Source organism: Monodelphis domestica, chromosome 4 (assembly GCF_027887165.1).
Source record: "Monodelphis domestica isolate mMonDom1 chromosome 4, mMonDom1.pri, whole genome shotgun sequence".
Classification (NCBI taxonomy): Eukaryota; Metazoa; Chordata; class Mammalia; order Didelphimorphia; family Didelphidae; genus Monodelphis; species Monodelphis domestica.
In genome coordinates, this window is record NC_077230.1 from 445,621,456 (window position 1) to 445,647,303 (window position 25,848).

The window sequence follows — 25,848 nt, forward strand, 5'->3', positions numbered from 1 at the left end:
TGCCTGGCACGCAGCATACCTCTATAAATGCATATCCCTCCCTCTCCTCCAATGTTTATTAAATACCTACTCTATGCAGGGTATGGTAAAGTAAAGAGGCTCATTACAGAAATCTGGGCAGGAGGCAATTTTTTTTGGCCACAGCAATTCCAGAATTTAATGACGTCAGGGAAGGGGCTGTGATCTGTGAACTGGTGGCAACATGCAGCTTGCTACAACATAGATATATTTTTAAAAGTAGTTTATTTTAAACAACACTCAAGAAATACAAACAAGCAATCAGAATACAGAATTGATCTCAACATGTAATTGTAAAATCCAAACCATTTACATCTTGATTTTAAAAAGCAAAACAATCTATGAACTTTAATAAAATTATTAATGATTTGTTCTTTATGCTCCTGCAATTTCTTTTCAATCTCTGCACACATAGTTTTCTTGTAGTTATTGTTGATTTTTTAAAAATGCAGCCATACAATTTGGAACTATGTCCAAAGGGCTTTAAAAGAATGCATACACTTTGATCCAGACATACTGCTACTAGGTTTATACCCTAGAGATAATAATGAAAAATGTTTGTACAAAAATAATCATAGCTGCTGAGGGAAAGAAAACAAAATGTGTAAACATGGAAAAATATTTTAAAAATGAAAAACTAAATTAAAAAATGCAGCCATAGAACAATAGACCACAGAGTTCCCAAGAGAGAGCTGAGGGCTTCAACTAATATCTAAGACCCTAAAGAAGGCCTTCAGCACATTAGATATACTTCCCACCCCACATCGACACTTTTAGCTTCTGTGAATCCTATATTATTTTAAAAACTGCTGGGGATCCTCTATCATGTTTTATAACTTCTGATGATCTTGCTGATTTTTTTTTTTTTACCTCACGTGAATTCTCTCTTGGCTTTGGAAAATGGAAAGTATGACATGTTCTTTCAAAAAATGAAAAAAATTCACTTATGATGGGTGAGTTCTAGTATCTCTTTATGGGAGAGTTATTTAACAATCTCTTTTCTCCTTCTGTGGCTAACCTACCATTACTCACTTTCTGTGTGACATTGATGGGGTATTTTCCATTTATGTAGATGTTGACGCATCGAAGTTTTCATATTTATTAACAGGAAGATGTCATTCCTTAACTTCTCTTGTATTGTGATCTACTTTTTCTAATTTGTTAATTTGATTTTGATATATTTTAAAATAATTTTCTTGACATCTTTGTTTTTAGGATATCATTTGTTAATATGTGCTTCACACATATGCATGTACCCACATGCACTCTTCATAATAAAAAGAAAAATTCACCAAGTGAAAAAGGCCAATATGGAAACCTTATTTGTCGGTGTATGCCACATTTGGGATCCATGGTTCATTGCCTTGTCCACTAAGTGAAGAGAAGGTTTCATCATCTGAACTCTAGAATTAAAATGAATCCTTTCAGTTCAACAGCCTTTTTGTGTTTTCACTTAAAAGCATGGTAGTCATTACATGCATTTCTACTTGTTCTGCTTTTATTTTATTCATCTTTACAAGCTTCTCTGAATTGCTCATTTGCCATTTTGTATAGGGCAATAATATTTCATTAAATCCATGTCCCCAACTGTTGGATACCCGTTTTGTTTCCAGGTTTAATACCACAAAATGTTGCTTTTGATGTTTTGGTATTTGGGGGACCTTTCTTTACAGCAGTGGATTCTCTGCGATCAAAGGGAATGAGCAATTTAGCAACTTGTCTGGAATTGTTTCAGAACAGTGGGTTCAAGTCTTAGTACCGTTAATAGTGTACTTATTGTGCCTAATTTCCCACAAGGACAATTTTTGTATTGGACAGTTTGCTGGCATGAGGTCAAACTTAAGAGGTTAGCCAATTTGCATTCTTAATTAGTGATAACTTCAGAGAGTATCTTCCCTTTTGGTGATAGTTTTCTCCTTCATTTCAATTCCTTTGCCCACTTATCAACTGGAGAATGGTCCTGTGCTTTATATTTGAGTCAGTTCGCTATATATTTTGGAAATTAAATGATCGAATATTTGAGAAAGATGGGTTTCCATTCTATAGCTTCTCTCAATCTATTTTCATGAAAAAGCTTTAAATTGATCATTGAAATTGTACTTTTATCCCACACTAGGGGTAGGATCTTCTTTTGAGGTTCTGAGTGAAATAATTGGCTTCTTAAATGACATATTATCATTGGTTTGGGATTTCTGGTATTTACTGAACACATATCACAGAGGAGCAGCAGCCTTTCCCTACTCTCATTTGGGGATGAGCACTTTGGGATTCAGAGAATATAAAGATGAAACAAAGACTTGGAAAAGTGTGATTTGTGGCCAAGAATATGGAGAGTCTAGGTTGTACAACAGAGTACATATTGAGTTTGGGGCTTGGCAGTCTTGATCCTCATACACTGAGGGAACTGTTTGAATTTATCGGTTGTTCTAGGATTTGTTTTGTTGGTTGTTTTTTGTAACTAATTGATATGTTAATTTTCATTTCTGGTATATTAAGTTCTTGCAAACTTGTTATATAACAGAACAGGTGAGAAAGAGCGCCAAGAATTCTTCCCACATTGGACTTGGAGAGAATGAAAATCCAAATTTTGGAGGTGATCTGCACGTTGAAGAGGGACTATAATGACAATAATGTCTGGAGATTCTTAAAGATGCAGACACTGGAGATCAGATGACCAAATCAGATAGTTAAAGGATGATTTCAGAGTCGTGACTACAGTAATACACAATTTGGAACATAATGTTTGGGAGACTGCCAATAATGAAGGCTACAATACATAGAACATATAAGTAATGATTTCAACAATAGAACTGCCTGCCAAGTGTGAAATCTTTTTCCCTCTTATATTTCCTCAAGTGTGGGAACACAGTTCTGTGAGGCGGAGTCATGAAGAACATTAGGCAATTTTCTCATGGATGCTATTAATGTTGTTTATATCATGCTTTCCACTTAAAAAAAGACGTTTCCAGAACAGATCTCCCTACTACCTCACAACCATCTTGGGAGACATGGGTGCATCTGGATTTATCAAACCTGATTTGTGGATAAGGAAATTGAGGCCTTGGAAGATTAAGTGGTTTGCTAATGGTACCCCCATTTAGGAAGCATCAGGAGAAGGATATGAACTTAGGTCTTCCTGAATCTAGTCCAGTTCTATACCTACTATGGAGTATTGCCTCTCTCAATATGTCTTCCTATAATTGGATAGTCATGGTAAGAATATCCATAATTTTCTAATAAAGAATCCTTGATCTAGCACAGAGGGCTTCCCACAGTGCCTCCCACCTACCTTTCAAATTTTATGCTCCCCATCACACATTCTCCATCCTGGACAAATTGGTCTACAACATGTTCTCCATGCACTTCTCAGTTTTGATTACATGCTTTTGCATAAGTGGTGTCCTCCATCTAGAAAGCATTCTCTCCTCATTCCCCTCTCTTTTAGAAATCTTAGTTTTTTCTAAAGCATGATTCATGAACCACTTCCCATAAGAAGCCTTTCCAGACTCCCTTCACTATTAGCTTTCTTCCCCTTGAAATTAGTTTGTTTATCTTTGTCTCTTCTCTTATCTGTAAGTAGAGGCCCTACCTAAACAGAAGGTAAACTCCCTAGGAGCAGGAACTGCTAGTTTTCCTTATCATTTCAGCTTCTAGAAGTGTTTGGTGCATAAAAAGTATGCATTGAACAGATGTTCCTTTAATTGAAAATATAGTTTCAAAAGGGGAAAGGCTTTCAACACAAACAGCAAAACTGGGAAACTTCTCTCCTTCTTGGGATGAATTCTTGGATGGTAAACAAGGAAGGAGTACTAATTAATGGAGTTTCATACAGCACTGAACTCTCTTAAGGACAGCAAGATTTGTGCTTTGAGTAAAGCCCTTTCCAAATTCACAACCCTAGATTTTCTACCTCTGTGTCTGGAAGCTCTCCCTCCTCAGTGATCCCTCTGGGAAATCCTAGCTCTCTGGAAAGCTCAGCTCAAGGATCACATCCTGTAGGAAGCCTTTCCTGATCTCTTAGAAGTTTGCTTTTAGCCCCAGAAATCACACTCTATTTAGTTATTTGGGTACATACTGTTCCTCCCAATAGAATGTAAGTTCGCTGAGGTCAGGGATTGCATCATTTCTGTTTTTGGATCCCCATTGTCTAGCATAGTACTTTGCATAAAGTAGGCCAATAAATGTTCATTAAATGGAATTGGGTTGAATTCGTTACATTTATAAGGCTTCTCTCCAGTATGGATTTTCTGATGTCTAATCAGGTCTGTACTCCAGCTGAAAGCCTTCCCACACTGATTACATTTATAAGGCTTCTCTCCAGTGTGAATTTTCTGGTGTCTAATAAGTTCTGTGCTCCTGCTGAAGCCCTTCCCACATTGATTACATTCATAAGGTTTCTCTCCAGTGTGATTTCTCTGATGTACAGTAAGGGAGGAGCTCCGGGTAAAGGCTTTCCCACATTCATTACATTTAAAAGGCTTCTCTCCAGTATGTATATTCTGATGTCTAATAAGGTCTCTACTCCAACTGAAGGCCTGTCCACAGTGACTACATTCATAAGGCTTCTCTCCAGTATGAATTCTCTGATGTACAGAAAGGGAAGAACTCCGGATGAAGGCCTTCCCACATTCATTACATTTATAAGGCTTTTCTCCAGTATGAATCTTTTGATGTCGAATAAGGTCAGTGCTCCGTCGGAAGGCCTTTCCACAATCACTACATTCATAAGATTTCTCTCCAGTATGAATTCTCTGATGGTAAATAAGAGATGAATGTTGGATGAAGGTTTTACCACATTCGTTACATTCATGAGGTTTCTCTCCAGTATGAATTCTTTGATGTACAGTAAGGTTTGCACTCTGCCTGAAGGCCTTCCCACATTGATTGCATTCATAAGATTTCTCTCCAGTATGAATTCTCTGATGGCAAATAAGGGATGAGTGTTCACTGAAAGCCTTGCCACACTCATTACATTTATGAGGTTTTTCTCCAGTATGAATTCTCTGATGTACAGTAAGTGATGAGCTTTGAGTGAAGTCCTTCCCACATATGTTACATTTATAAGGTTTTTCTCCAGTATGAATTTTCTGATGTCTAATCAGGTCTGTGCTGCGCCTGAAGGCCTTCCCACATTGATTACATTCATAAGGTTTCTCTCCAGTGTGAACTCTCTGGTGATAAGTAAGAGATGAGTGATGGATGAAGGCTGTGCCACATTCATTACATTTATGGGGTTTCTCTCCAGTGTGAATCTTCTGATGATAAATAAGTTTTGTATTCTGGATAAAAGCCTTCCCACATTCATTACATTTATAAGGCTTCTCTCCAGTATGAATTCTCTGATGTCTAATAAGATCAGTGCTCCAGCTGAAGGCCTTCCCACACTGATTACATTCATAAGCTTTCTCTCCAGTATGAAATCTCTGATGGTAAGTAAGGGAGGAGTGATGCATGAAGGAGATACCACATTCATTACATTTATGGGGTTTCTCACCAGTATGAATTTTCTGATGGTAAATAAGTTTTGTGCTCTGGCTGAAAGCCTTTCCACATTCATTGCACTTATACGGCTTTTCTCCAATGTGAATCTTCTGGTGTCCAATAAGGTCTGTGTTCCAGGTAATAGCTTTCTCACACTGATTATTTTCATATATTCTCTTTGCAGTAGACTTCTGATGAAAATGAGTAAGGTCTGACTGATAACCAAAGCATTTCCTCCATTTATTATAATTAGAAAGTGCATTATCTGAGTTGATTTCTGTATGTTTAACTAGGTTTGAATATTGCCTAAAGTTTTTTTCATCTGTATGACATTCATGTTGGCTCTCTCTGACAGGACCTTTCTGTTGTAGAGAAATAAATGACTCCAGACTGAAGTTTCCCCCAAATTTATGACATTCATCACTTTGCCCTTCAGGAAGAGTTTTCTGGGAGGTAACTTTCAATGACCTTGAATGATAATCTTGGTTTTTCTGCTTCGTTTCTAACTTGGCATTATATTCCCAGCCTTCTTCCAACTTGAAGTCCCAGTGGCTGTCGCATGAATGACTTTCCTGCAGTGATTCATCCATAGAAATGGCCATCTTTGGAGGAGATTCAATGGTTTCAGGCCTAGCCTCCCAATCTGAAGGAAATAAAAAAATATAAATATATCCTTTTCCTTCTACTGGCAGAAAGAAAACTGCTTTACACTTTGTCTCATTCGTTTCCTTAATCAAGAATAATTTTCAAACTCAACATTAGCTCATATTTGTGGTTATTTACTTTCCACACTTGATCTTAGCCAAAAGGCCAAGAAGCGATAGTTATTTACTCTCCAAAGAACTTTCACATACATTATCATGCCAGACTTTAACAACAAGCCTGGGACCCAAGTAGGGCAGATATTATTACCTTTTAAATATTATAAAACTGAGGCTCAGTGTAGATGACTGTTAAAAATAAGGAAATACGGTTTTCAGACATCATATAAAGGGACCCAAATTAAGTCTGAGTCCATAAGCTCCAGAGTTTTATGTCCTACTAAACTAAAAAGATTGGTGATCAACACAGCAGTTAAGCTTAAAAAAAAAATTAAGTCAAAAACAAAGACATGAAGAATGGAGGACATGTCATAATTTGGAAAGAGAAAATTCTGAAAACCACCCAAAACAGGTTTCAATAGATGGGTGATACATTTCCTAAAATAAGTTAAAAAGCAGATGATTTGCAAAATGCTGAAAAGTAGGAAGGATGGTTAGTAGAGCAGAGAACACAAAATGGAGACCCATTGTCATCTTTAGATATGTGAATTGAGTCCTATGTCCTAAGAAATAGCTTGTATGTGTATTGTGTTGCCTCACACAAAGAGCTTTTATTAACAAACCACCTGCCATGTGCACTATTATGCATCATGACAAAAACAGTCATCTCTGCCCTCAGGGAGCTTCCATTGTTACCCAAAATGATGGCCAACTGGAGAGCACAGGATTTTTGCAATGGAACCATAGTAAGAATGGTGAAGCATCCTTTTTTCTATTGTTTTATATAAAGAGGATTATTTGTGAGACAAAAGTGATCTTGTAAATCCATCCAGATCAGGAGGTTGGTTGGTTGTTGGTTTGATTTCTTCCCCTCCCCCCTCGGGAATTTTGTTATGGCTTACTCAATTTTTATTTCTGAGATCCAATTATTTAGATCTCTATCTGTTTTTGTTATTCCAAGTAATTAATATATTAAATTTCATTTGCTTAACATGTTTTTCTGGAAAAAAATTCTTTGGTCCTCTTTCATCAGTCATGAGAAAACAAGGTGAATGCATTCTTTTTGGTTCAATTTTTGGTCACCCAAAGTGCTAAGACATCAAGTGACTTGCCCTAGGTCACAAAAACATTATGTGCCAGAGGTCTGATGACCTCCAAGGGAACCTAGGTTGCACAGTGGATATAGAACATCTGGCCTGGAGTTAGTAAGAATCATCTCCCTGAGTTCAAATTTGGCCTTAGATACCAGCTGTGTGATGCTGGGCAAGTTACTTAACCCTAGAAAATGGCAAATAGCTCCAGTATCTGTACCAAGATGCCCCAAAATGGAGTCACAAAGAGTCAAACATGACTGGAATGAATGAACAAGTTTCCAAGACCAGATTTAGTGCTATGTATTTCTGAAATATTAGTTGAATGGCTCTGATAATTTATTTCCATTTTAATCACTGTGAATTTTTCAGTTTCAATCTTGCTAATTTGGCTTTCTTCTTTAATTTTTGGACCAAATTATTTAATACTTTGTCAATGGAACTGGTCTTTTAAAAAAATACCTCTATCAACTAGACACTTTTATTTTTAAATTTTTCTTCTGATTTCAAAACTTCTACTTTTTATGCTTATTTGGGATTACTTTTCTTATTTCCCAGTTGAATATTCACCACATAGGTCTCCCCCTACCCCAATATGTTTTTGCATACATTAAGAATAAAATATTTTCTTCTAAGGACTATTTTAGTAGCAACACATACATTCACCTATGTTGTGCCACTGCTATAATTTCCATTAGTATAACTGTTTCCAAAGTCTCTTCTTTGACCCCATAATTTTTAACAAACAAATTTAAACTCCATTAAGTCTGACTCTTCATATATTCCTTTTTGATTATATGGTCTTTAATGGATATGTCTTATAGTTCTTCCATTCAGTGATTTATTTGTAAATCCTTCATGCTCAAACATGATCAATTTTTGCCATGATGCAATGCAATGCTGAAAAATAGGCATACTTCTTAAAATTCTCATTCAATAATAATGCACTGTTATTATATGTAGGTTTCTAGTATTTTATTTAAATATGTACTTTTAAATCTATCAGGCTTATTTTACAGTTAGACACATTTAATAATTTACAATTACTGCCTACTGAAGTCTTCTCAATTAAGTTCACTTTTTCTTTAGATACTTAGGTGTATACTGGTACACATAATAATTTCATTTTTTATGCTTCCTTTAAGTCTATTATAATTTGTTTCTTTTATGACATGATTATCTTGTTTCTTGTTCCCTTGTCTAATATCATAGTTACCATAACTGCTTTTCTTGGATACAATTGAAACATAACAAATTCTAATAGAACCCTCCATTTTACATCTTTATGAATATATTAAAGTTTCTTATATATTCCAAATTGTTGGGTTTTGCTTTCTAATCCATCCTACTGTTAAAGTTTTTATTAATTTCTAATTTTTTATATTTAAGAGGAAAAGGAGCAATAAGTTTTTTTAGTAAGAGACCCCCTGTTGTGCAGGCTGTCAGTTGGAAGGAGGGTGGTGGTGAGGGAGTTGCAGAAGTGGCAGAAGGGCTTTTTGACTCTGGCTCTCCTGGGGAGAGGGTGTGCTGCGGGCACTGTCTCTGGTTAGAGACAGAGAAACAGCCTTATTAATCACTGATACTGTGCATAGACAGGTAGTAGTTATATGATTGGATAGTGGAGGGTAGGAGAGAAGGTGAGGGCTTCGGCCTAGCTGAACAGATAGGATTGGGTTCTTGGGCAAGAGTTATAATCTATGGTAAGACTGCTTTCACTTTCCTCCTTCCTATTTCCTAAAAATAAACGAAGTGTTTTGTGATTGCTCTCTGACTGCTCAAACTCCTGCCCCCAAACTGAACCCTCCACACGAGCATCATTTTGAAATGCGGGAAAGTTCATCCTGTCAACATCAATTTTATGATTTTGAGGAGTCCTATGCTCCTTGCGTGTCCTTGTTGCAGCTGCTCACTTACTGCTTGAACATCCTTTACTTTGCCTTGTCCATTCTAGACAAGGCCGTGGTTCAGGTCACGCTCTTCTCCCAATGGCTAACAATTCACCTCCGACACACATTTTTTTCAGATATATTTTATTCATGCCTTTTTACTTACATCAGTTTCACGATATACTTTCCCAAAGGAACCCTCCCGTGACAACAATTAGGCAAAACCAACCTGCAGAGCCACTGACAGTCTATACAACACCACATTACGAAGCACTCTATTATTCTGCCAAGAGGAGGGAGGAAGTTATTACAATCACCCATGCTCAGCTCAAGCACTGTGACCCTCTAAATTGGTGAGTTTTGGTCTACCTCTTCTTGTAACAGGCTGTCTCTGTTCCAGACATGCCCTCCCCCTCTTCCCAACTTCACTTACTAGCATGCTCTTTCCTAACTGGAAGCTTTCTATCCTATCTCCCAAATTGGAGGAAACAGAAGGAGGAAACCCCTGGGAAACATCTACTGGAAACAGTCACTAACCTTAGCAAATGGCTACCTCTGGTCTATCCCAGAAAATAGTATGTGAGATAGAACCCTAGTGTGACTACCACAACCTGAGGAGGGACTAGAGCTAAGTATGTTCTCTGGATGCCCTGTTGCAGATTCATCATTTTCTTGAACAGTAGGACCTCTTCCTATGCAAACTCTACACACACAAATTCAGGAAAACATGATGGGACAGTTAAAAAAAAAAAAGGCAGGAAAGATATGTAAAATAAAACATTTTAATTACCTGCTAAATCTGCACCACTTTTCCAAGCAGTGTAAAGTCTTACAGAACTTCACACAATCACCCTCAATCTTGCTCTGAAAGTCATCACATTATTTTGTGTGTATGAGTCATCACATTATTTTGCAACTAACATGAGCTCCAACGTCAAGTCTTTTTCTGGAGTTCTCCCTTGTAACAAGTCATGTGCACACCAGAACAGTGCTTTTCTGTTTCATTAACACTATTTCGTTATTAATAATGGCCCCCAAGCACAAGAGTACTGATGCTAAGTTGTAAAATACCTAGATACGTTCATCTAAGAAAAACATTAAACAAAGGGGTTCACTATTATGCTTGATTTTTAACTTACATGAAGGGTCTTGGAGCACATTGGCTCATGTAAAACAAAGTCCTTTTTTCATGTATTTCATGTCATACCTTTTCAGGTTGGGTGTTTTTATATTTTTGGAGAGCACTCCAGTTGCTTCCTTATCTTTTTCTTGGTAACTACAATACTGATAAAACTTTGTCTTACCTTCTTGAGTTCAAATCTCAAATTAAGCTATACTCTCCCCTTGAATAAAGGCAAGGTGCACCAACAGAAAAGCATCTCTTAGTCTTCCTGTCTATTTGTAGGAAATTTTAAAATTTAAAAAACAAAACAAAACAAAACTAGCTTTGGCAGACTCATAACATCTCACCTTGAAGATACAGTCTTAGATACATTCCAAGAAAGATATGCTTTCCCTAAGGTACTTCTTCTTGAGTATCCAATCCCTGAGCTTGGTTCTCTTGGTTCCTTAGGAAAACACTTAAGGAATGTGGGGCCATCAAGACATACTAATCTACCCTCACTGGACACTAGCTGGCTCTTTCAAGCTCAGGAAATGTATTTACTGGCCTTATTTTTTTTCCCCTTAAAACACTTCATATGCATTGCAGAAGTATTCACCCAACTCTGAGTCACTCACTCACTCCCCTTTACTATCAACTTGAGGAAGGGAGGGAGGAAGGGAAGAAAGTTTCATCATTTATTTCTCTGGGAGGGAGATTGGTCATTACAATAACCCAAGTTTGGCTCTCCCTCCCTGCCCTCCAGCCCACATTCTGGCGTGTTCAAGCCTGGAGGATGCTACCTTGTGTTTTCAGTCAGCAGTATTTATTCTTTGGTAGATCGTGTCCCAAACTTATTTTTCTCTTATGACTGTTGTTAAATAATCCTGGGTGATTTCTCCTGGAGTACCTGAAAGCTTTCCTCATAGCTTTGAATCTCAGAAATTTTATTTCTCAGTAGGTGCAACTGGAGCTTCTTCTTTGCAAATATCCTGTGAAGGCCACTGTCCTCTGCCCTCTAGTTCAGATACTTTGGGGCAAGGCATATAGTTCCCTTACATAGGATCTTCAGGCCTTTTCCCAGTTGTGTTTCTTTGAAAGATGAACAATTTGTAGGTAATCTTGTCAAGTTCTTTCTTCGAGGTCAGCTGTCTTGAATTGTTCTCAGTTGTTCTTCCAATTTTGTTATAATTTCTCATCTATCACTAGAATTCTGAAATATTCTCTTTCCCTTTTCTTTTTTCCCCCAGAGCTATCTGAGGTTAGTAAAATTTGCATTTATAGCTTCAATTAAACTCCTTATACTTTCCTTCAATTCCACTAGAGACACTCCATTGTCTCTAGGGTGTTTCTACAGAATTAATTTCTTCTGAAGTTCTCCTCACACTATATTATTCACAATACTTCTAAATTTTATTAGGTACAAGGCTTTGCTTGTTTTGCTCACTTATTACATCTGTTTTGCTTTGGTTTTTTTGGTGAAGATTTTTTTCTTTCTCAACTTTTGAATTGTTCTTAAATTGCATATGGCAGATTTCTACTGTTTTCAGGTAATGAGGGAGACTTGGGCTGTAGACATGATCTCTTGCTCAGTCACATTGTGGAAATCTCAAGATTTGTCTGTTCTTTGCTCCACATTATTTTGATTCCTGTTTCTCCTATTTAAATTATTCCTCCTGGTCCTGAACAAATCTCTTGAGTATCCAGAATTCTACAGAATGAAACAATCGAAACCAAACAAAAAGCTGGCTATTCCCTCATATCACATCTCTTTATATGGATGATTTATTCTCCAATTCAAGGTCCCAAAGTGAAAAACAATGATACAAGGATTGATTTCATTTAGATTTCTGTTGACCTTTCAAGAAAACAATACTGAAATATTTTCCTGTTTTCTAAGAATGTATGTTAATAATAATATTATTTAGCCTGGATCCACTGGCATCTGAGTTCTGCTTTTCTGGCTAATTGCATGATTTTTTCCCTCCCTTAACCTTAAAGGTAATGCTGCTGCAATATTAAGTACTAATATTAAGAAGAATTAATATTACTTAAACTTCTTGACTTTTCATATGTCCAGAAAATCTAGTTTCAAGATGTACATGTCTGGACTGTGGCTTAAACTATAGTAATAATAGGCTCCTGGTCAGGGATGGCAACGAGAAGAAGAGAATATAGTTGCTTTGTGTCTTACAAATCTAATATGTGAAGACTGGATTTGGCTATCTCCTGATTGTAACAATGAAGATACTTAGCTCTTCCTTTATTGTGAAGATTGAACTGTAATCCTCTGTCTGTTTTTAGATTTTAATCCCCAAAATGTTAACTCAGTATTTTAAGTAGATCTACTCATTTTAACTACAAAAGGTGTTAACTAACCACAAAGGTGTTAACTAACCACAAAAAGGTGTTAACTAACTACAGAAGGTGTGACACCCATTTTATACATCGAGTGGGCTGTCCTGGAGGAGCATTTGCTGTGATTGGTAGATATAAAAATTTAGGGGAGGTGACACAAGAGAAAAAGGTCTTTAAATATAGGAAACAGAGGCACAAAAGGATGAATCAAGAGATCTTCAATCACTTGGAGTTGGACTGGATAGAACAGTCACTCGGAGTTGGACTGGAAGAGACACTTGAGGAAAGCCTGGAAGACAGACACTCAGACTTGGAGTGAAGACACTTGGCTGTGAAACTGGACCCCTGGAGGAGTTTGTACAGGAGACCTTAGACTGCTTTCCTTTTAGACGGTTACTATGGTGAGTGTAAAGGGTGATTTAGTTTCCTTGCCTTTCTGGAGGTGTGAATCTCCGAGAAAGGCCCATCGTCTTGAACATCCTTTCTCCTTACTGGTGCCTTAGAATTTCTAACTGGCTCAGAGGAAACCAGAGCTCACTCATTCTCTTTCTCTTTCCCCTTTTCTCTCTTCCTTAAATAAACTACCATAAATTACATTTTACTTTAGTAATTCATTTTGGGATTAAGAAATTAAATCCCTGGCAATCACCAATTAAACATTAAGTACAATAATAAATTGACAAATAAAAAGGAATCTAGACTGAAAAAGATAAAGAAAGTGATCATGGACATCTACCACTAGATAGTATCAACAATAGTTACAATATTTGCTCATAAATTTTTTTTAAGCATTTGTTTGGTTAAATATGTCTGTTGGTGGTGAAGGTTACTAAGTATTTAATAAAAAAGAAAGAAAATTTAACTTTCACAAGCCAATATTAACAGACTCCAGTGTACCCTTGATTGTAGAGTTCTAATGACAGCTTCCTGTCTAATGTAGAAGCATCTAATGTTTGATTCCATTCTATCGTAGGGCAAGAATAGCAGCCAGGTGCTAGGTTTCTAAAAATTAAAGGGAACTGAGTTGTTTAGAAGATCATAGAACTATGAAGGAAGGAAAAAGACTATGACAGTTTTTTCTTGCCTATTAGAGTAATGATCTTTTTACCATACCCCACCTTTCTAAGTCATTAGTGTTGGTTTTGACAGTGTCTTCTTTGCAATCTCCCTTACATTTTCTTTTTTCATTCTGCTGTAATCATTCTAATATCAGTTTTCATTATGCTTACCCCTAGATTACTACACTTGCTACTTAAAAGTATTTATCTCCTTGCCCCTTTAATATATGCTCCCTGCTATAGGGTCTTATTATTCTCTATTTACACCTGCATCTTGTCTAACCTGTCCTTGTTAGCTTGCAAGGCATTCAATCTTTTAGGCCCATTCTACTATAAAAGTTCCCACTTCTCCCCAACATGCACCTTCTGCTCAAATCAGACCATTCTTCTTAATGCCTTTCTAGTACTTGAAGCTCATTTTCTTCTCCCCAACATGATCGATTTTTTTTTTAACTTTGGGAAAAAAAGAGCAATAATGCGTAAAAAATAGTAATTGTGACATACATTCACAAGAGATAAAATCCAAGAAAGGAAGTTTAATAAAACCCAAGGCTAATGACTCCTATACATACATGTACAAAGTATAGGTAATAAATAGGCAAGAACTAGAGAGCCAAACCAAGGAAGCCAAAGTGACTTCTTTGGAATCACAGAAACATAATGAGATCTATGACCAGAAAATAGCCATGAAAGGGTATAATTTACTTAAAAAACAGATAAACAAACAAACAAAAACTAGCAAACTAAGACATTAGAAGGGGATGGGATGAAAACATTTATAATATATTCCAAATGGAAAATCCAAGGATTTATAAGAGAGAAGTATGATAAAGAGCTTTTAGATGAAGAATGATGAAATAAAGAATGAGCAATATTGTCATTAGTGTAGACTACAGAATGGACAGGAAGAGGAAATAAGGTAATTCAGAAAAGAGATACCCAAGACTTGTGTGAAGGCATCATCTGGAATGAACTGGGGTCTTCAGTTGCCTGATTATTTAGGAGAGTTCTCCATCACCTAACTATGTGAGTGACCTGATTTGATGATAAGCACATCCTTCCAAAGCTGGGAGGAAGGACCAAAGGGGAAATTCTCTTCTACGTTTGATTCATACCATTGTGGAAGAAGAGTTTGCTGGAGTGGAAAGAATGGGAACCTTGGGGTTTGTGAAATGACTATTCCATACCAACAGCTATGATAATAAAAGACAGAAAATCTGCCAGAAGTCTGATGTGTACCTTGGCTTTTGAGAATGATTTCCAAGTATTCTGAGAAAGGATACACACAGGACTGTATGCTTAAATTGAAATAGGGAAGTCGGTTCCAGAAAAATAGAAAGATTTCATGAACAAAATCTAAGACACAAAGAGAAACAATTCCATTGAGGACAAGGGAACAATTGTCTAAATAAACCTGATGGGGAGGCACAGAAGCTTAGAGTTCAAGAGGGGCATGCCCAGAGGATGGAAACAAAGTCAAGGAATGGAAGACAAACATCACAATGTGTCATAATCTTGACATATCAGGAGGGCTTCTACTAAGGGGCAGAGAGCTGGTTCAGTAGATAGAACACCAGGCCTGGAGTCAGGAAGATCTGAGTTCAAATTTGAACTCAGATACCAGCAGCGTCATGAGCGTGGGCAAGTTACTTAACCCCAATTTGCCTTAGTTCCTCATCTGAAAAACAGGGAAACCCTGGACAAGGAAATGGCAACTACTCCAGTATCTTTGTAAGAAAATCCCATGTATTTGACACATGGGGCACTGACTAAATGACTGAACAAAAACATCCTATTAGCTAAGGATGGGGTAAGAAGAACAGAGGAAAAAGGGGTCAATTGTATGGAGCAAGAAGAGGATATAGGGCATCACAGCTCAGAATGGATGGGACAGTCAGAACTGACCCCAGAAGGCATTGCTGCTAAATTCTTCAATGTCTTTTTTCCTTGCCACGGACCACCATCTTTGGATTGGAAAAAGAGGAACAAATACAGACTACAAGGAATTGATACCCATGATGATTAAGGAGACAACGAGAGAAACAAATGCCCTTGATGATTTGGCCAACACGAATTATGTATTTGGGTTTTAAAAACTGCAGATATAATTGTGATCTATGCTGTCAATAATTCTTTTTAAAGTTTTCTTTTAATGTTCACATTAGTTATTTTTTAATATGGGCTTCCCCCTCGGTAAGTCTCCCCTTTTTAAGTAAGAAAGCAAAGCTGTTAGTTAATGTTTGATGATCTTTGGAAAAGAATAAATTAATGGAAAAAATACTGGATGACTGGAAAACAAATATCTTAATTTTTTTTAAGAAAAGGAAGAAAATGAAGTCTGAAAATTATAGATTGTTCTTAAATTTGGCAAAATTCTAGAAGAGATCATTAAAAGGATAGTTAACAAAACATGTAGAAAGGAAGAATGCTACCAAGATGTTGGCTACCATGTACTCTCTGCCAAAAAGTCTTACCAAAGTATCTAAGTCTCCTTTTTTGGCAAAGTTTCTAGACTGGTACACCAAGAGAAAGCTTTAGTTTACTTAGATTTTAGCAAAGAATATGAGAAAGAACTTCATTCTATTGTTAGAGAGAAACTGGAGATATAGGCTGGACAGTTTTGATGGACGTTGAACTCAGTGAACAGCTCCACAGGGTACTTCTAAAATGGATCAAGGTCAACTTGTGAGTTCTCCAAGGAATGGTCCTTGTCTGGGTATCATGGAACATTTTTATCAGTGTTTCACAAAAAAAAATCACTGATGGGCTGCTTACCACATTTGCCCTTGATACAAAATGGAGAGAGGATTAGCACATGAAGGCAGATTCCAAAATCCAAGGATAAAATTGAGTAGGACTAAATGTAAAGAGCTGGCTAACATCTTCTCACATTGATTACATTTTGATGATTTCTCTGAAGTATGAACACTTGGGTGATAAAACAAGGAATAATACTGGTTGGAAGCTTATCCATAGTTATTTTACAAAGTTTATTTCAACTCTTCAATTCTCTGATGTACATTAAAGGTCTGTCCTCTGGCTGACCACATTCTCACATTCATCATGGGCCTTCGTCACTCGTGTGAATTTTCTGATGTCTAATAAGTTCTGTACTCCAGCTGAAGGCTTTTCCACACTGAAAACACACATAAGGCTTGTCACCCATATGAATTTTCTGATGTTTGATACGATCTATGCCACACCTGAAAGCTTTTCCACACTGGTTACATTCATACGGTCTCTCTCCAGTATGAATCCTTTGATGCACAGTAAGGGATGAGCTACGAGTGAAGGTCTTTCCACATTCTTCACACTTATAAGGCTTCTCTCCAGTATGAATTTTCTGATGTCTAATAAGGTCTCGATTCCAACCGAAGGCCTGACCACAATGATTACATTCATAGGGTTTTTCTCCAGTATGAATCCTCTTGTGTACAGTAAGGCATGAACTCTGGCTGAAGGCCTTCCCACATTCATTACATCTATAAGGTTTTTCTCCAGTATGAATTTTCTGATGCCTAATGAGGTCTGTGCTCCGGCCAAAAGCCTTCCCACATTGGTTACATTCGTAAGATTTCTCTCCAGTATGAATTCTCTGATGGTAAGTAAGGGATGAATAATGTATGAATGCTTTGCCACATTCATTACATTTATGGGGTTTTTCGCCAGTATGAATTTTCTGATGATAAATAAGCTTTGCATGCTGGCTAAAGGCCTTCCCACATTCGTTACATTCATAAGGCTTCTCTCCAGTGTGACTCCTCTCATGGTAATTGAGTTTTGTCTTCTGGCTAAAGGACCTGCCGCACTCATTACACTTAAAAGGCTTCTCTCCAGTGTGAAGTTTTTTGTGGTAAGTGAGCGATGAGTAATGCATGAAAGCTTTCCCACATTCGTGGCATTCATAAGGCTTTTCTCCAGTGTGACTTCTTTGATGGGCGATAAGTTTGGTGCTCTGGCTGAAGGCCTTCCCACATTCGTTGCACTTATAGGGTTTCTCTCCAGTGTGAATCTTCTGATGTCTGTTGAGATCTGTGTTCCAGTGAAAGGCCTTCCCACAGTTTCTGCATTCGTAGCACTTCTCTCCAGGATGGTTTTTAGGACACTGATCATTTAAGCACTTGTCCTCTTCTTGACACTCACAATACCCCTTCTCAGAGGTACTTTCCCTACCTCTAATGAGATCAGAAGATCTGCTTTCACTTGTATCACATTCATGGGGACTCTGCCCCAAAGGTTCTCTCTGCTGACTCAGGTCTTGTTCTGATCTCGGCTGTTCCCAGCCTCTCTCTTGACTGGGAGCCTTCTTGGAGGTAATCACTAATTGTGTGGAAGGTAGCTTTGGGTTCCCCTGCTTCGTCTCTAACGGGCCATCGACTGCCCAGGCTTCTCCCAATTTGAGGTCCCGGGGCCCGTCGTTCATGAGTTTCTCCCGGGATGGTTCATCCATAGAAATGTCCAGCTTTGGAGGAGACTCTTTGGCTTCAGGCCTAGTCTCCCAATCTGAAGGAAATAAAAAATATAAATATATCTTCTTCCCTCTGGTGGGACAAGAACACTGATTTACATTTAACTTCTGTCTCCTCAAGGAGAATCTTCCAACTTGATAGGGTGGACTTAGTCCTACTAAATACCATTCCCTCACAGTCACAGGGTGAAACACTTTACAAAGCGCTTTCACACCCATTACAACTTTGGATCCTTACCCTGTGCCCAGGGCCCAGCATGCCTGGAAGCACAAGGCCATTTTAGAGGAGGATACGGAGCTGGAGAACTGTGAGGCCAGGCTGCGAGTCACAGGGCACCACCCTGGGCCTAGAACCTGGATCTTGTGACTGCTGTTCTAGGCTCCTCCTCCAGAGTGCCACGGAGAAGGAAGTGAAGCCCGAGGAGCACCTTGTCTGAGGAGGCGTTTATCAACTGCTCAGGAATCAGGGCACGCCAGGGAGGGGTGCCAGGACCAGGCTGGGGATCAAACACTGGATGAGGAATGGACTAGCGGTGTTACTGGGCAACACGTCCTCCCCAAGCCTGACAGTGACATGTGTCCTGCAGAGCCCAAGTCAGAAGCCAGATTCTGCCGATGGCTGTCCCTAGGCTCAGGCTTGTGGCACCTGCCACCCTCGGGCACTGCGCAGAGTCCAGACACACCCCTGCCTCCATGCTGGTCCCTGCTTGGAACAACCCCCCAACTCTGCCTCTAGGAGCCCTGACCCCCCAGGTCGCCTTTCTGGCCATCCCACCCAGCGGAGAGTGCTGGCCCCCTTCCCAGTACTCTGCCCAGATCTGTTGGCAGATCTGGGCAGAAGGTGAGGGGCTCGCGGGGGCAGGGAGAAGCTAGCACAGTGCCCGGCCCTGGATGTGTGCCAGCCAAACGAGCCTCCCGTTTTCATTCCAGCCCTCCTGTGTCCATGTGGCACTCTGGCCAAAGGACCCTTTGGGAGGCTGAGACACAGGGCCCCCGTGAGAGGCCTGGTCACCCGTCACTGGCTCTGGCCAGGCCCAGACTGCAGCCATCGTTGCTCTCTCTAAAGGCTGACCTGCTTCTCCAGAGACAATACTATGTCTGGGCCTGAGGCACAGAGAAGGCCAGGGCTGGGAACTGGGGATAAGTGACCTGCCCAGGGTCCCCCAGCCAGGCCCGAGGCTGGATCTAAACTGGGGCCTTCCTGACTCCAGGCTCCACAGTCTCCCTAAGATCACCCACTCCATACTGCCCGAGGCCCACTCCTAGGCCTCAGCCAGGCCAGGACACTGAGGCTGGGGGCCGATAAGAGCCCAGCAGCTATAGCAGCCTTTGGGGAGACCCTGATCCTCGTGTACCCCAGCTTCGGCACTGCTCCTGGGGGGCTCTGTAGGACAAAGGTCCAGCTCCCTGGGCCCCAAAGCTAAGAAGACAAAAGTGTGTGTGGGGGCACCCAGTGCTTTCCTCTCCCCCCAGGCCTGCACCCAGCCTGCCCTCAGGGCACCCTGCCTGTGGAACCTTGCCCTAGGGTACCATGGAGGTGCCATCTTCCCCCTCAGAGCCTTTTTCCAGTGCTGCCCAGGACCTAGGGCTTCTCCAAATGGATCCTAGCTCTGTCCCCACCCCAAGGCTGGGCCTGCGCTTCCTGTTTCCCCAAAGAGCATGAGCTCGGACAACAGGGATGGAAAGGGGAAATCCCTGCCCGCCCTTCTGGAGGCTCAGGGCCCTGCTGACCAGAGGCACTGCCAGGCATGACTGTACCCAGGCTACAGACCAAGAAACAGAGGCTAAGAATGTATCTTGCTGTAGATGGTGGCCAGACTATTGAACCCTTCCCCTCTCTAAAAGAATGTCAGTGCGGTCACAGGCCCCACACTCCACTATCACGTCCCCACTCCCCCACCTTGGAGGGGCCCCACAGGGAGTCCGAGGCCTGCCTCCTGCTACCTGCTTTCATGTTCCGGCTCTCCAGCCCCCCCCCCCCCCCCCCCCCGTCATCGCCCCTGCTTTCTAATAGTAACAGTGACAATCGATGGCAAAGTGCTTCCCCCATTCTCTCCCCCAACTCTCCCTCACAATAACCCTGGGAGGGAGGCACCATGAGACCTATCCCATTTACACACAAGGAAACTGAGGCAGACGGAGGTGAAGAGACTGGCCTGAGGCCACACGGCAAGGGCCCAAGGCCAGACCCAAACCCGGGTTGTTGACGCCTCTCACCCTTTCCTGCCTGGATGGTGCCTTTCTCGGGGCGATTCTCTGTCACCGCTGCCATTTTATGTATGAAGAAACAGGCAGAGAAAGGCTGCTCTTAGACGCCCACTGGGAAGGCATGGGAACCCTGGAAGAGCCCAGCTAAGAGAGGCCAAAGAGTCTGAGGCCCCCCTTGAACGGGCCGGCACAAGATGAACCTTCCTGAGATGGCGCCAGCCCCGAATCTCCTGGGAGGTACATCCAGAGACCACCCTGTCTGGGGCACAAAGACCAGCAGGGCCTTGTGTGCACCCCCCAGCCTCCCTCCAGTCCCCCGGCCCCCACTCACCGGTGCCTCCTCCAGGCAGCTCCCCCGGGGTCTCCCCTCGCTCCACCTGTGAGATCACATCTGCTCCCGGGCCTGGCAGCCCTGCTGGGGGACAGACATGCTGGGGTCAGCCAGGGCAGGGCCTGCCCCCGGAGGGGAGTGGGGCACCTCGGGGCTAGGGTGCTGAGCAGGGCCAGCCGGTCCTGGGTTCAGATCTAGCCTCAGATGCTTCCTGTGTGACCCTAGGCAAGTCACCAACCCGGCCTCTGTCTCCTCATCCGGCACAGGAGGGGGAGTAAGAGGGCAAAGGCCTCGGGTCTGCTGAGAACCCCCAGATGGGGCCGGGGAGAGGGGGCAGGTTGTACACTCCCTCCATGCAAGGAGGCCCCCTTACCCAGGGACAGCAGGTTCCTGTAGTTGTCCAGTGTCACCTCCCGGTACAGCTGCTTCTGCCAGGGCTCCAGGCAGCCCCACTCCTCCTGGGTGAAGTCCACAGCCACATCCCTGAAGGTCACCACCTCCTAGAAGGCCGCCAGGCATCTCAGGGCACAAGCTGGGATGGGAGGGGCCCAGAGGCCCGCCCCATTTTTACAGACACGCCCTCCCTCTATCCCTTACCCCCAAATCCCCCCTCTGGGGAAACTGAGGCCGAGCCAGGAGGCCGGCTGGACTAGAAGGTATGATGGGTTAGAAGAGGATAAGGGGGGTGGGGTGGGGCTGGACATGACTTGGGGGCCAGGAGCTGGGCCTTGGGAGGAAGGTCGGGCAGCCTTACTGGCCACAAGGGAGAGGCCCAGCAGGAAACTAGGGAAAACAAGGGCCCAGACCAGGCCTGAGGCCGGGGAGCTGAAGAGGAAGCTTGGCCCAGCCCCACCCGCTAAGCCTGCTGGGAGGGGGTGAGCAGGAGGGCGTGGCCAGGCTCGGACAAGCCCGTCCCCAGCTCAGTCCAGCAGGAGGCGCCCCCTCCCAGGCCAGGGGGCTCACCCCAAAGCCCTGGTTCCACAGAGGGGGGCCCGGAAGTGCCCACCCAGTGTGGGAGGTCACTGCCCGGTAAGGGGGTGTGGGGGTGTGGAGGCTCCAACTCACCAGGGAGGCAGTTCCTGAGCCCCCTGCGGCCATTCCGGGTAGGGCCAGGCTAGGCTCAAAGGAAGAGCTGGGGAGAGAAGAGAGCGGTGAGCCCCACGGGACTGCCGAGGCCCATCCCAATGCTGGTCCCAGGCAGTGACTCTGAGCCAGTCGAGCCCCGGAGCCTCAGTTTCCTGCTCCTTAAATGGGGCCCCCGGGGCCCCCCTTGATTCCCAGAAGGCACCCGCCCCTATGTGGGGAGAGCCGGACCTCGACCTCCAAACTCCCCGGAGAGCAGAGGGTGCGGCCACTGTCAGCTAGGATGGAAAAACTAGAGCCGGAGGGGAGAAGCCCTGTGGTCCCCCTGATGCCCAGGCAGCTCCTCTGTCATGGGTGGTCTGGGGACCTGGGCCCAGAGGGGGTGAAGGGGGGGAGGCGGAGGTGCAGGGTCCCCGGGCTCTTCTCCAGGCTCTCCTAGCTCCCCCTCTTCCTAAAGGGCGCTACGCCTCTAGCCCCCAGCCTGGGGCTTCTCCCCCCTGATTCAGGGCCCCAAAGCCCTGATGGGTGCTCCGAGGGGACCTGCGGCCTAGGCGTCCCCAAGCGGCTGCTGTCGCTGTGATGGGATGACAACACTCCCAGGGCTCGGCATACACGAGGCTTAGGGTAACCCTGGGCCGGGGATGAGATTCCCCCAAAGTAGAGGCGTTCGATAGTGGGAGGAGGAGGAGGAGGCCGGAGCCTCGGTCGGGGATGGGGGCGGGGCAGGGGACCGGAATCCTAGTGGGAGGGATGGGCGGGGAGGCTGGGGATGGGATGCGGGCCCCGGGTCCGATAGGCTGGATGGGGCATGGGGCGCCCAGGCCCAGGGCTCTGCAGGGGGCCTGGGACACCTGGGTTCTATCGCTGGGGGTACCCCCCCCCCCCGGTCCGAGGGTGATGGAGAGGAAGAAGCAGGACCACCACTAGATGCCGGGGGCCAATGGCTCCGGGGGTATCACAGGACCACGGGGTTCAAGGACTTGGGGTAGGGTGTCCTGCCCGCTCGGGGGGAACCTTAGGGAAGACTCACCCCGAGCAGCTGCAGCCACGAGGTCACGGGGAGGGGGGGGGGAACTCAGGGGGGGGACGTAGAGGAAAATGAAGGAAACGGAAGTGACGCATGGAGCAGGGATTCTGGGAAATGTGGTTAGGAGTACCAGGGACCTTCGCGACCATGCTCGGGAGGACAGACCATTCCCCCATTCCCTCCGAGGAGTCTGTAGGGAGGGGCGGGGTAGGGCGGGGCATAGTCTCCTCCAGAGGCTGGGGGCGGGAGCAGGGGTAGGCGTGGCCCAACGCCAGCATGGGGCCCGGAGGCGGGGCAGAGCCCTGTCGGGAGGGGCCAAGAAATACTCTTTCCCTCCCTTCAATCTAGCTGTATGATCTCCGCCTTGGATTTTCCTCCCATTCCGTGAAGGACTGCCTGGAAAGCAGTTTAAGGCTGTTTCCTCCCCCCATCTCCCCCCACCACCACCCCCGTCCCCGTGCCTTTGCTCTCCTATTGGCCAGGGCTTCTGCATTTGTCCTCCTCTCAAATACCGCATCCGGGCACCTGTCCACTCATTCATTCATCTATTCTTCCCTGCCTCCCTCCCTCTTTCCTCCTTTGCTCTGGTGGCTCTCAGTCCTTATGCCCCTCTCCTCCTAGAGTTTGGTGCTTTGAACATGTTCCTTCTGTCACCTTCTGTCTCTTCCCCTTGGACCCATGAGTGGCTGGTGCACTTCTAGTCTAGGAGAGAAAAGGAAGGAAGGAAAGAAAGAAGAGAGGGAGGGAGAGAGGAAATAAAGGAGGAGGGAAAGGAGAGGAGAAAGGAAGAAGGAAGGAAGGAAGGATGAAAAGAAGGAAGGAAATATTGCTCTTACCCCTGCCTAGAATCTTGATTCTGCTGCTAGATATTAAAGGAAAATTCTCCATAGGCAGAGTCTTCAGTATGTCCCTGCATGAGGGTAAGCAAGATAATCAGAACTTCAGGGGCTTAAAAAAAAGTTATTTCTTTCTCTCTTTCTCCTCTCTCTCTCTCTCTCTCTCTCTCTCTCTCTCTCTCTCTCTCTCTCTCTCTCTCTCTCTCTCTCTCTCTCTCTCTCTCTCTCTCCTCTGTCTGTCTCTCTCTGTCTGTCTCTTCCTCCATCCTTCCCTCCCTGAAGGAAGAGATTGTATAAAGCAGAAGGAGGAATGGGAAATGCTCACAATGAGATTGGAAGTAGGGAAAGCAAAGGTGAGAAGGTAGAATGGAGCCTCTAGAGGGGAGTCTAAAAATAGGTATGTCAGTTTTTATTGAGTAAAGGGATGATGTGGAAATTCTACACTTCAGGAAAACTACTTTGGAAGCTGAGTGGAAGGATGAATTAGAGTGAAGAGTCCTGATGGTAGAAAACAAATCAGAAGCTATTGCAATAGCCCACGTGATGAGGGACTGTACACAAGAGTGCTGGAATGAAGAGGATGGAGATGAGATATATGATTCCCTTCTCAATTTAAAAAACAAGAAACAAAACTCTTGTTCACCAAGAAATAGCAAGGCATAGTGGATGTCATGATCACTGTGGAGCCAAAAAGTTCTGTTCAAGTCCTACCTCTGACATACGTATAACCCTGAGCAAGTCACTTGTTTGCCCTCCTCTTTGCATCCTCCAGCTTCTCAAAGTCCTTCATTTCTGATTTTGTCATTTGAGTCATCCCCAGGTCCCTTTCTATTAATTAAAGTGCCTCTATTGATGTTTATTAGTGTTATTTAGTTTTTTTGGGGAAAAAAGTCACCTTGTTTCAGTTAACATGCCATTATAGTGCAGACCAGCTTAACATATAAATATTCATATCTGAAATCTTATGGAGAGGGGAATTGGGGCTGGGGCAGGATGGCACAGTGGGAAGAGCACTAATTTGCAACCAAGGTCCTGAATTCAAATTTCCCTTCTGACAATTACTACTTACATGGCCTTGGACAAGTCTCTCCACATCCCTGACCTGTTTCCTCATCTGTAAAACAAGGAGTTTGGACTAGATGCCTTTGAGATTTCTTCCAACTCTAAATCTATGATTCAGTGGAAGATTTAAACTCTCACACTTGGAATCTCACAGTACTGAATGGGTTTAATGAGGAGGTGGAAAAGTTAGCAAGAATACAGATGGAAGGAAAAAACCCATCTGGACTACGTCAAGTATACATAATGAAGGTCTGTGTAGGGAGCAATACAATGGGTGTGCCCCCATGATGAGGAATTAGTTCTCAAGGTTTGGAAGAGAGGAAGATGAGTATGGGGGAAGATCTCAAGGTATCAATAATTACATAATTTGTGCATATTTTCTTACCTAGAAAATGCTTATGAGAGTAAATTGCTAGGTGTTACAGTGAATAGAGGGCATAGGGTCAGGAAGAACAGAATTCAAATCTAGCTTTGGACATGCTAGCTACGTGACCTGGGCAAGTTGCTCAACTCTGCCTGTTTCCTATATGTAAAATGGGCACCACTTACCACCCAGGGCTGTTGTGAGATCAATTGAGATATTTATAAAATGCTTCTCAAACCTTCTCAAATCAAAAAGTGGTAGAGAAATGCAACCTCTGTTACTTACTACCTGTACAAATATGGCCATCAGTTGACCTCGTTAATATAATGACCTCTCAGGTCCCTTCTAATTCTAAATCTAAATCCATGACTCTATTTAGAGAATGAGATTCCATTGGGCTTAATTGTTGATTACAGAATAAAGCCCTTGACTGAATGGAACAAAATGAAACTGTATTAACAGACTTTCTGCCTGATTATTTCTATTACAGGAAAACAATATGCAAAATATACAAAGTAATCCTGGGTAAGTGAAATGACCAACCAGGATTTGAGGAAAGACCTCATTTTAGGAAGTAGTTCTTAAGCCAGGACTTGGAAATCAAAAGTTCAAAGAGGCCCAAGATGAAGGATAAATTCCAGATATAGTAGGCAGCTTATATAATGGGAAAGAGCTGGGAGATGGCAAGTCATGGATAGGAAACAAGTAGATCAG

The 25,848-nt window shown here is 42.8% G+C and overlaps 1 protein-coding gene and 1 long non-coding RNA gene across 3 annotated transcripts; one reads left to right on the forward strand and one right to left on the reverse strand.

The window, feature by feature from the left end:
• Nucleotides 1–228: 228 nt before the first annotated feature.
• On the reverse strand, nt 229–22,943 carry LOC103092433 (zinc finger protein 345-like). 2 transcript variants are annotated; one of them, XM_007492620.3, is made up of 5 exons: nt 22,876–22,943; nt 21,828–21,894; nt 21,136–21,262; nt 20,763–20,843; nt 229–6,142 (listed from the first exon to the last, which is right to left on the reverse strand). In XM_007492620.3, exons 2-5 carry the CDS (start codon nt 21,858–21,860, stop codon nt 4,074–4,076), a joined length of 2,310 nt encoding a protein of 769 aa, XP_007492682.1. In that variant the 5' UTR covers nt 21,861–21,894; nt 22,876–22,943; the 3' UTR covers nt 229–4,073. The 2 variants fall into 2 exon arrangements, with proteins under 2 accessions (XP_007492682.1, XP_007492681.1); XM_007492619.3 differs by having other exon boundaries at nt 20,763–20,846; nt 22,876–22,942.
• Nucleotides 21,572–24,567, forward strand: LOC103092855 (uncharacterized). Its single transcript, XR_466721.3, has 2 exons — nt 21,572–21,791; nt 24,158–24,567. It is a non-coding gene; the product is annotated as an uncharacterized LOC103092855 (long non-coding RNA).
• The last annotated feature ends 1,281 nt before the right edge of the window (nt 24,568–25,848 follow it).

Excerpts from the sequence above, each read along its gene's own strand:
- LOC103092433 (XM_007492619.3), bottom strand. The coding sequence starts at position 21,860 with ATGGCCGCAGGGGGCTCAGGAACTGCCTCCCTG. Across the intron at positions 21,263-21,827 it reads GCTCAGGAACTGCCTCCCTG|GAGGTGGTGACCTTCAGGGA; the intron begins GTGAGTTGGAGC and ends GCGGCCTTCTAG. Across the intron at positions 6,143-20,762 it reads GCTGCCTGGAGGAGGCACCG|ATTGGGAGGCTAGGCCTGAA; the intron begins GTGAGTGGGGGC and ends TATTTCCTTCAG.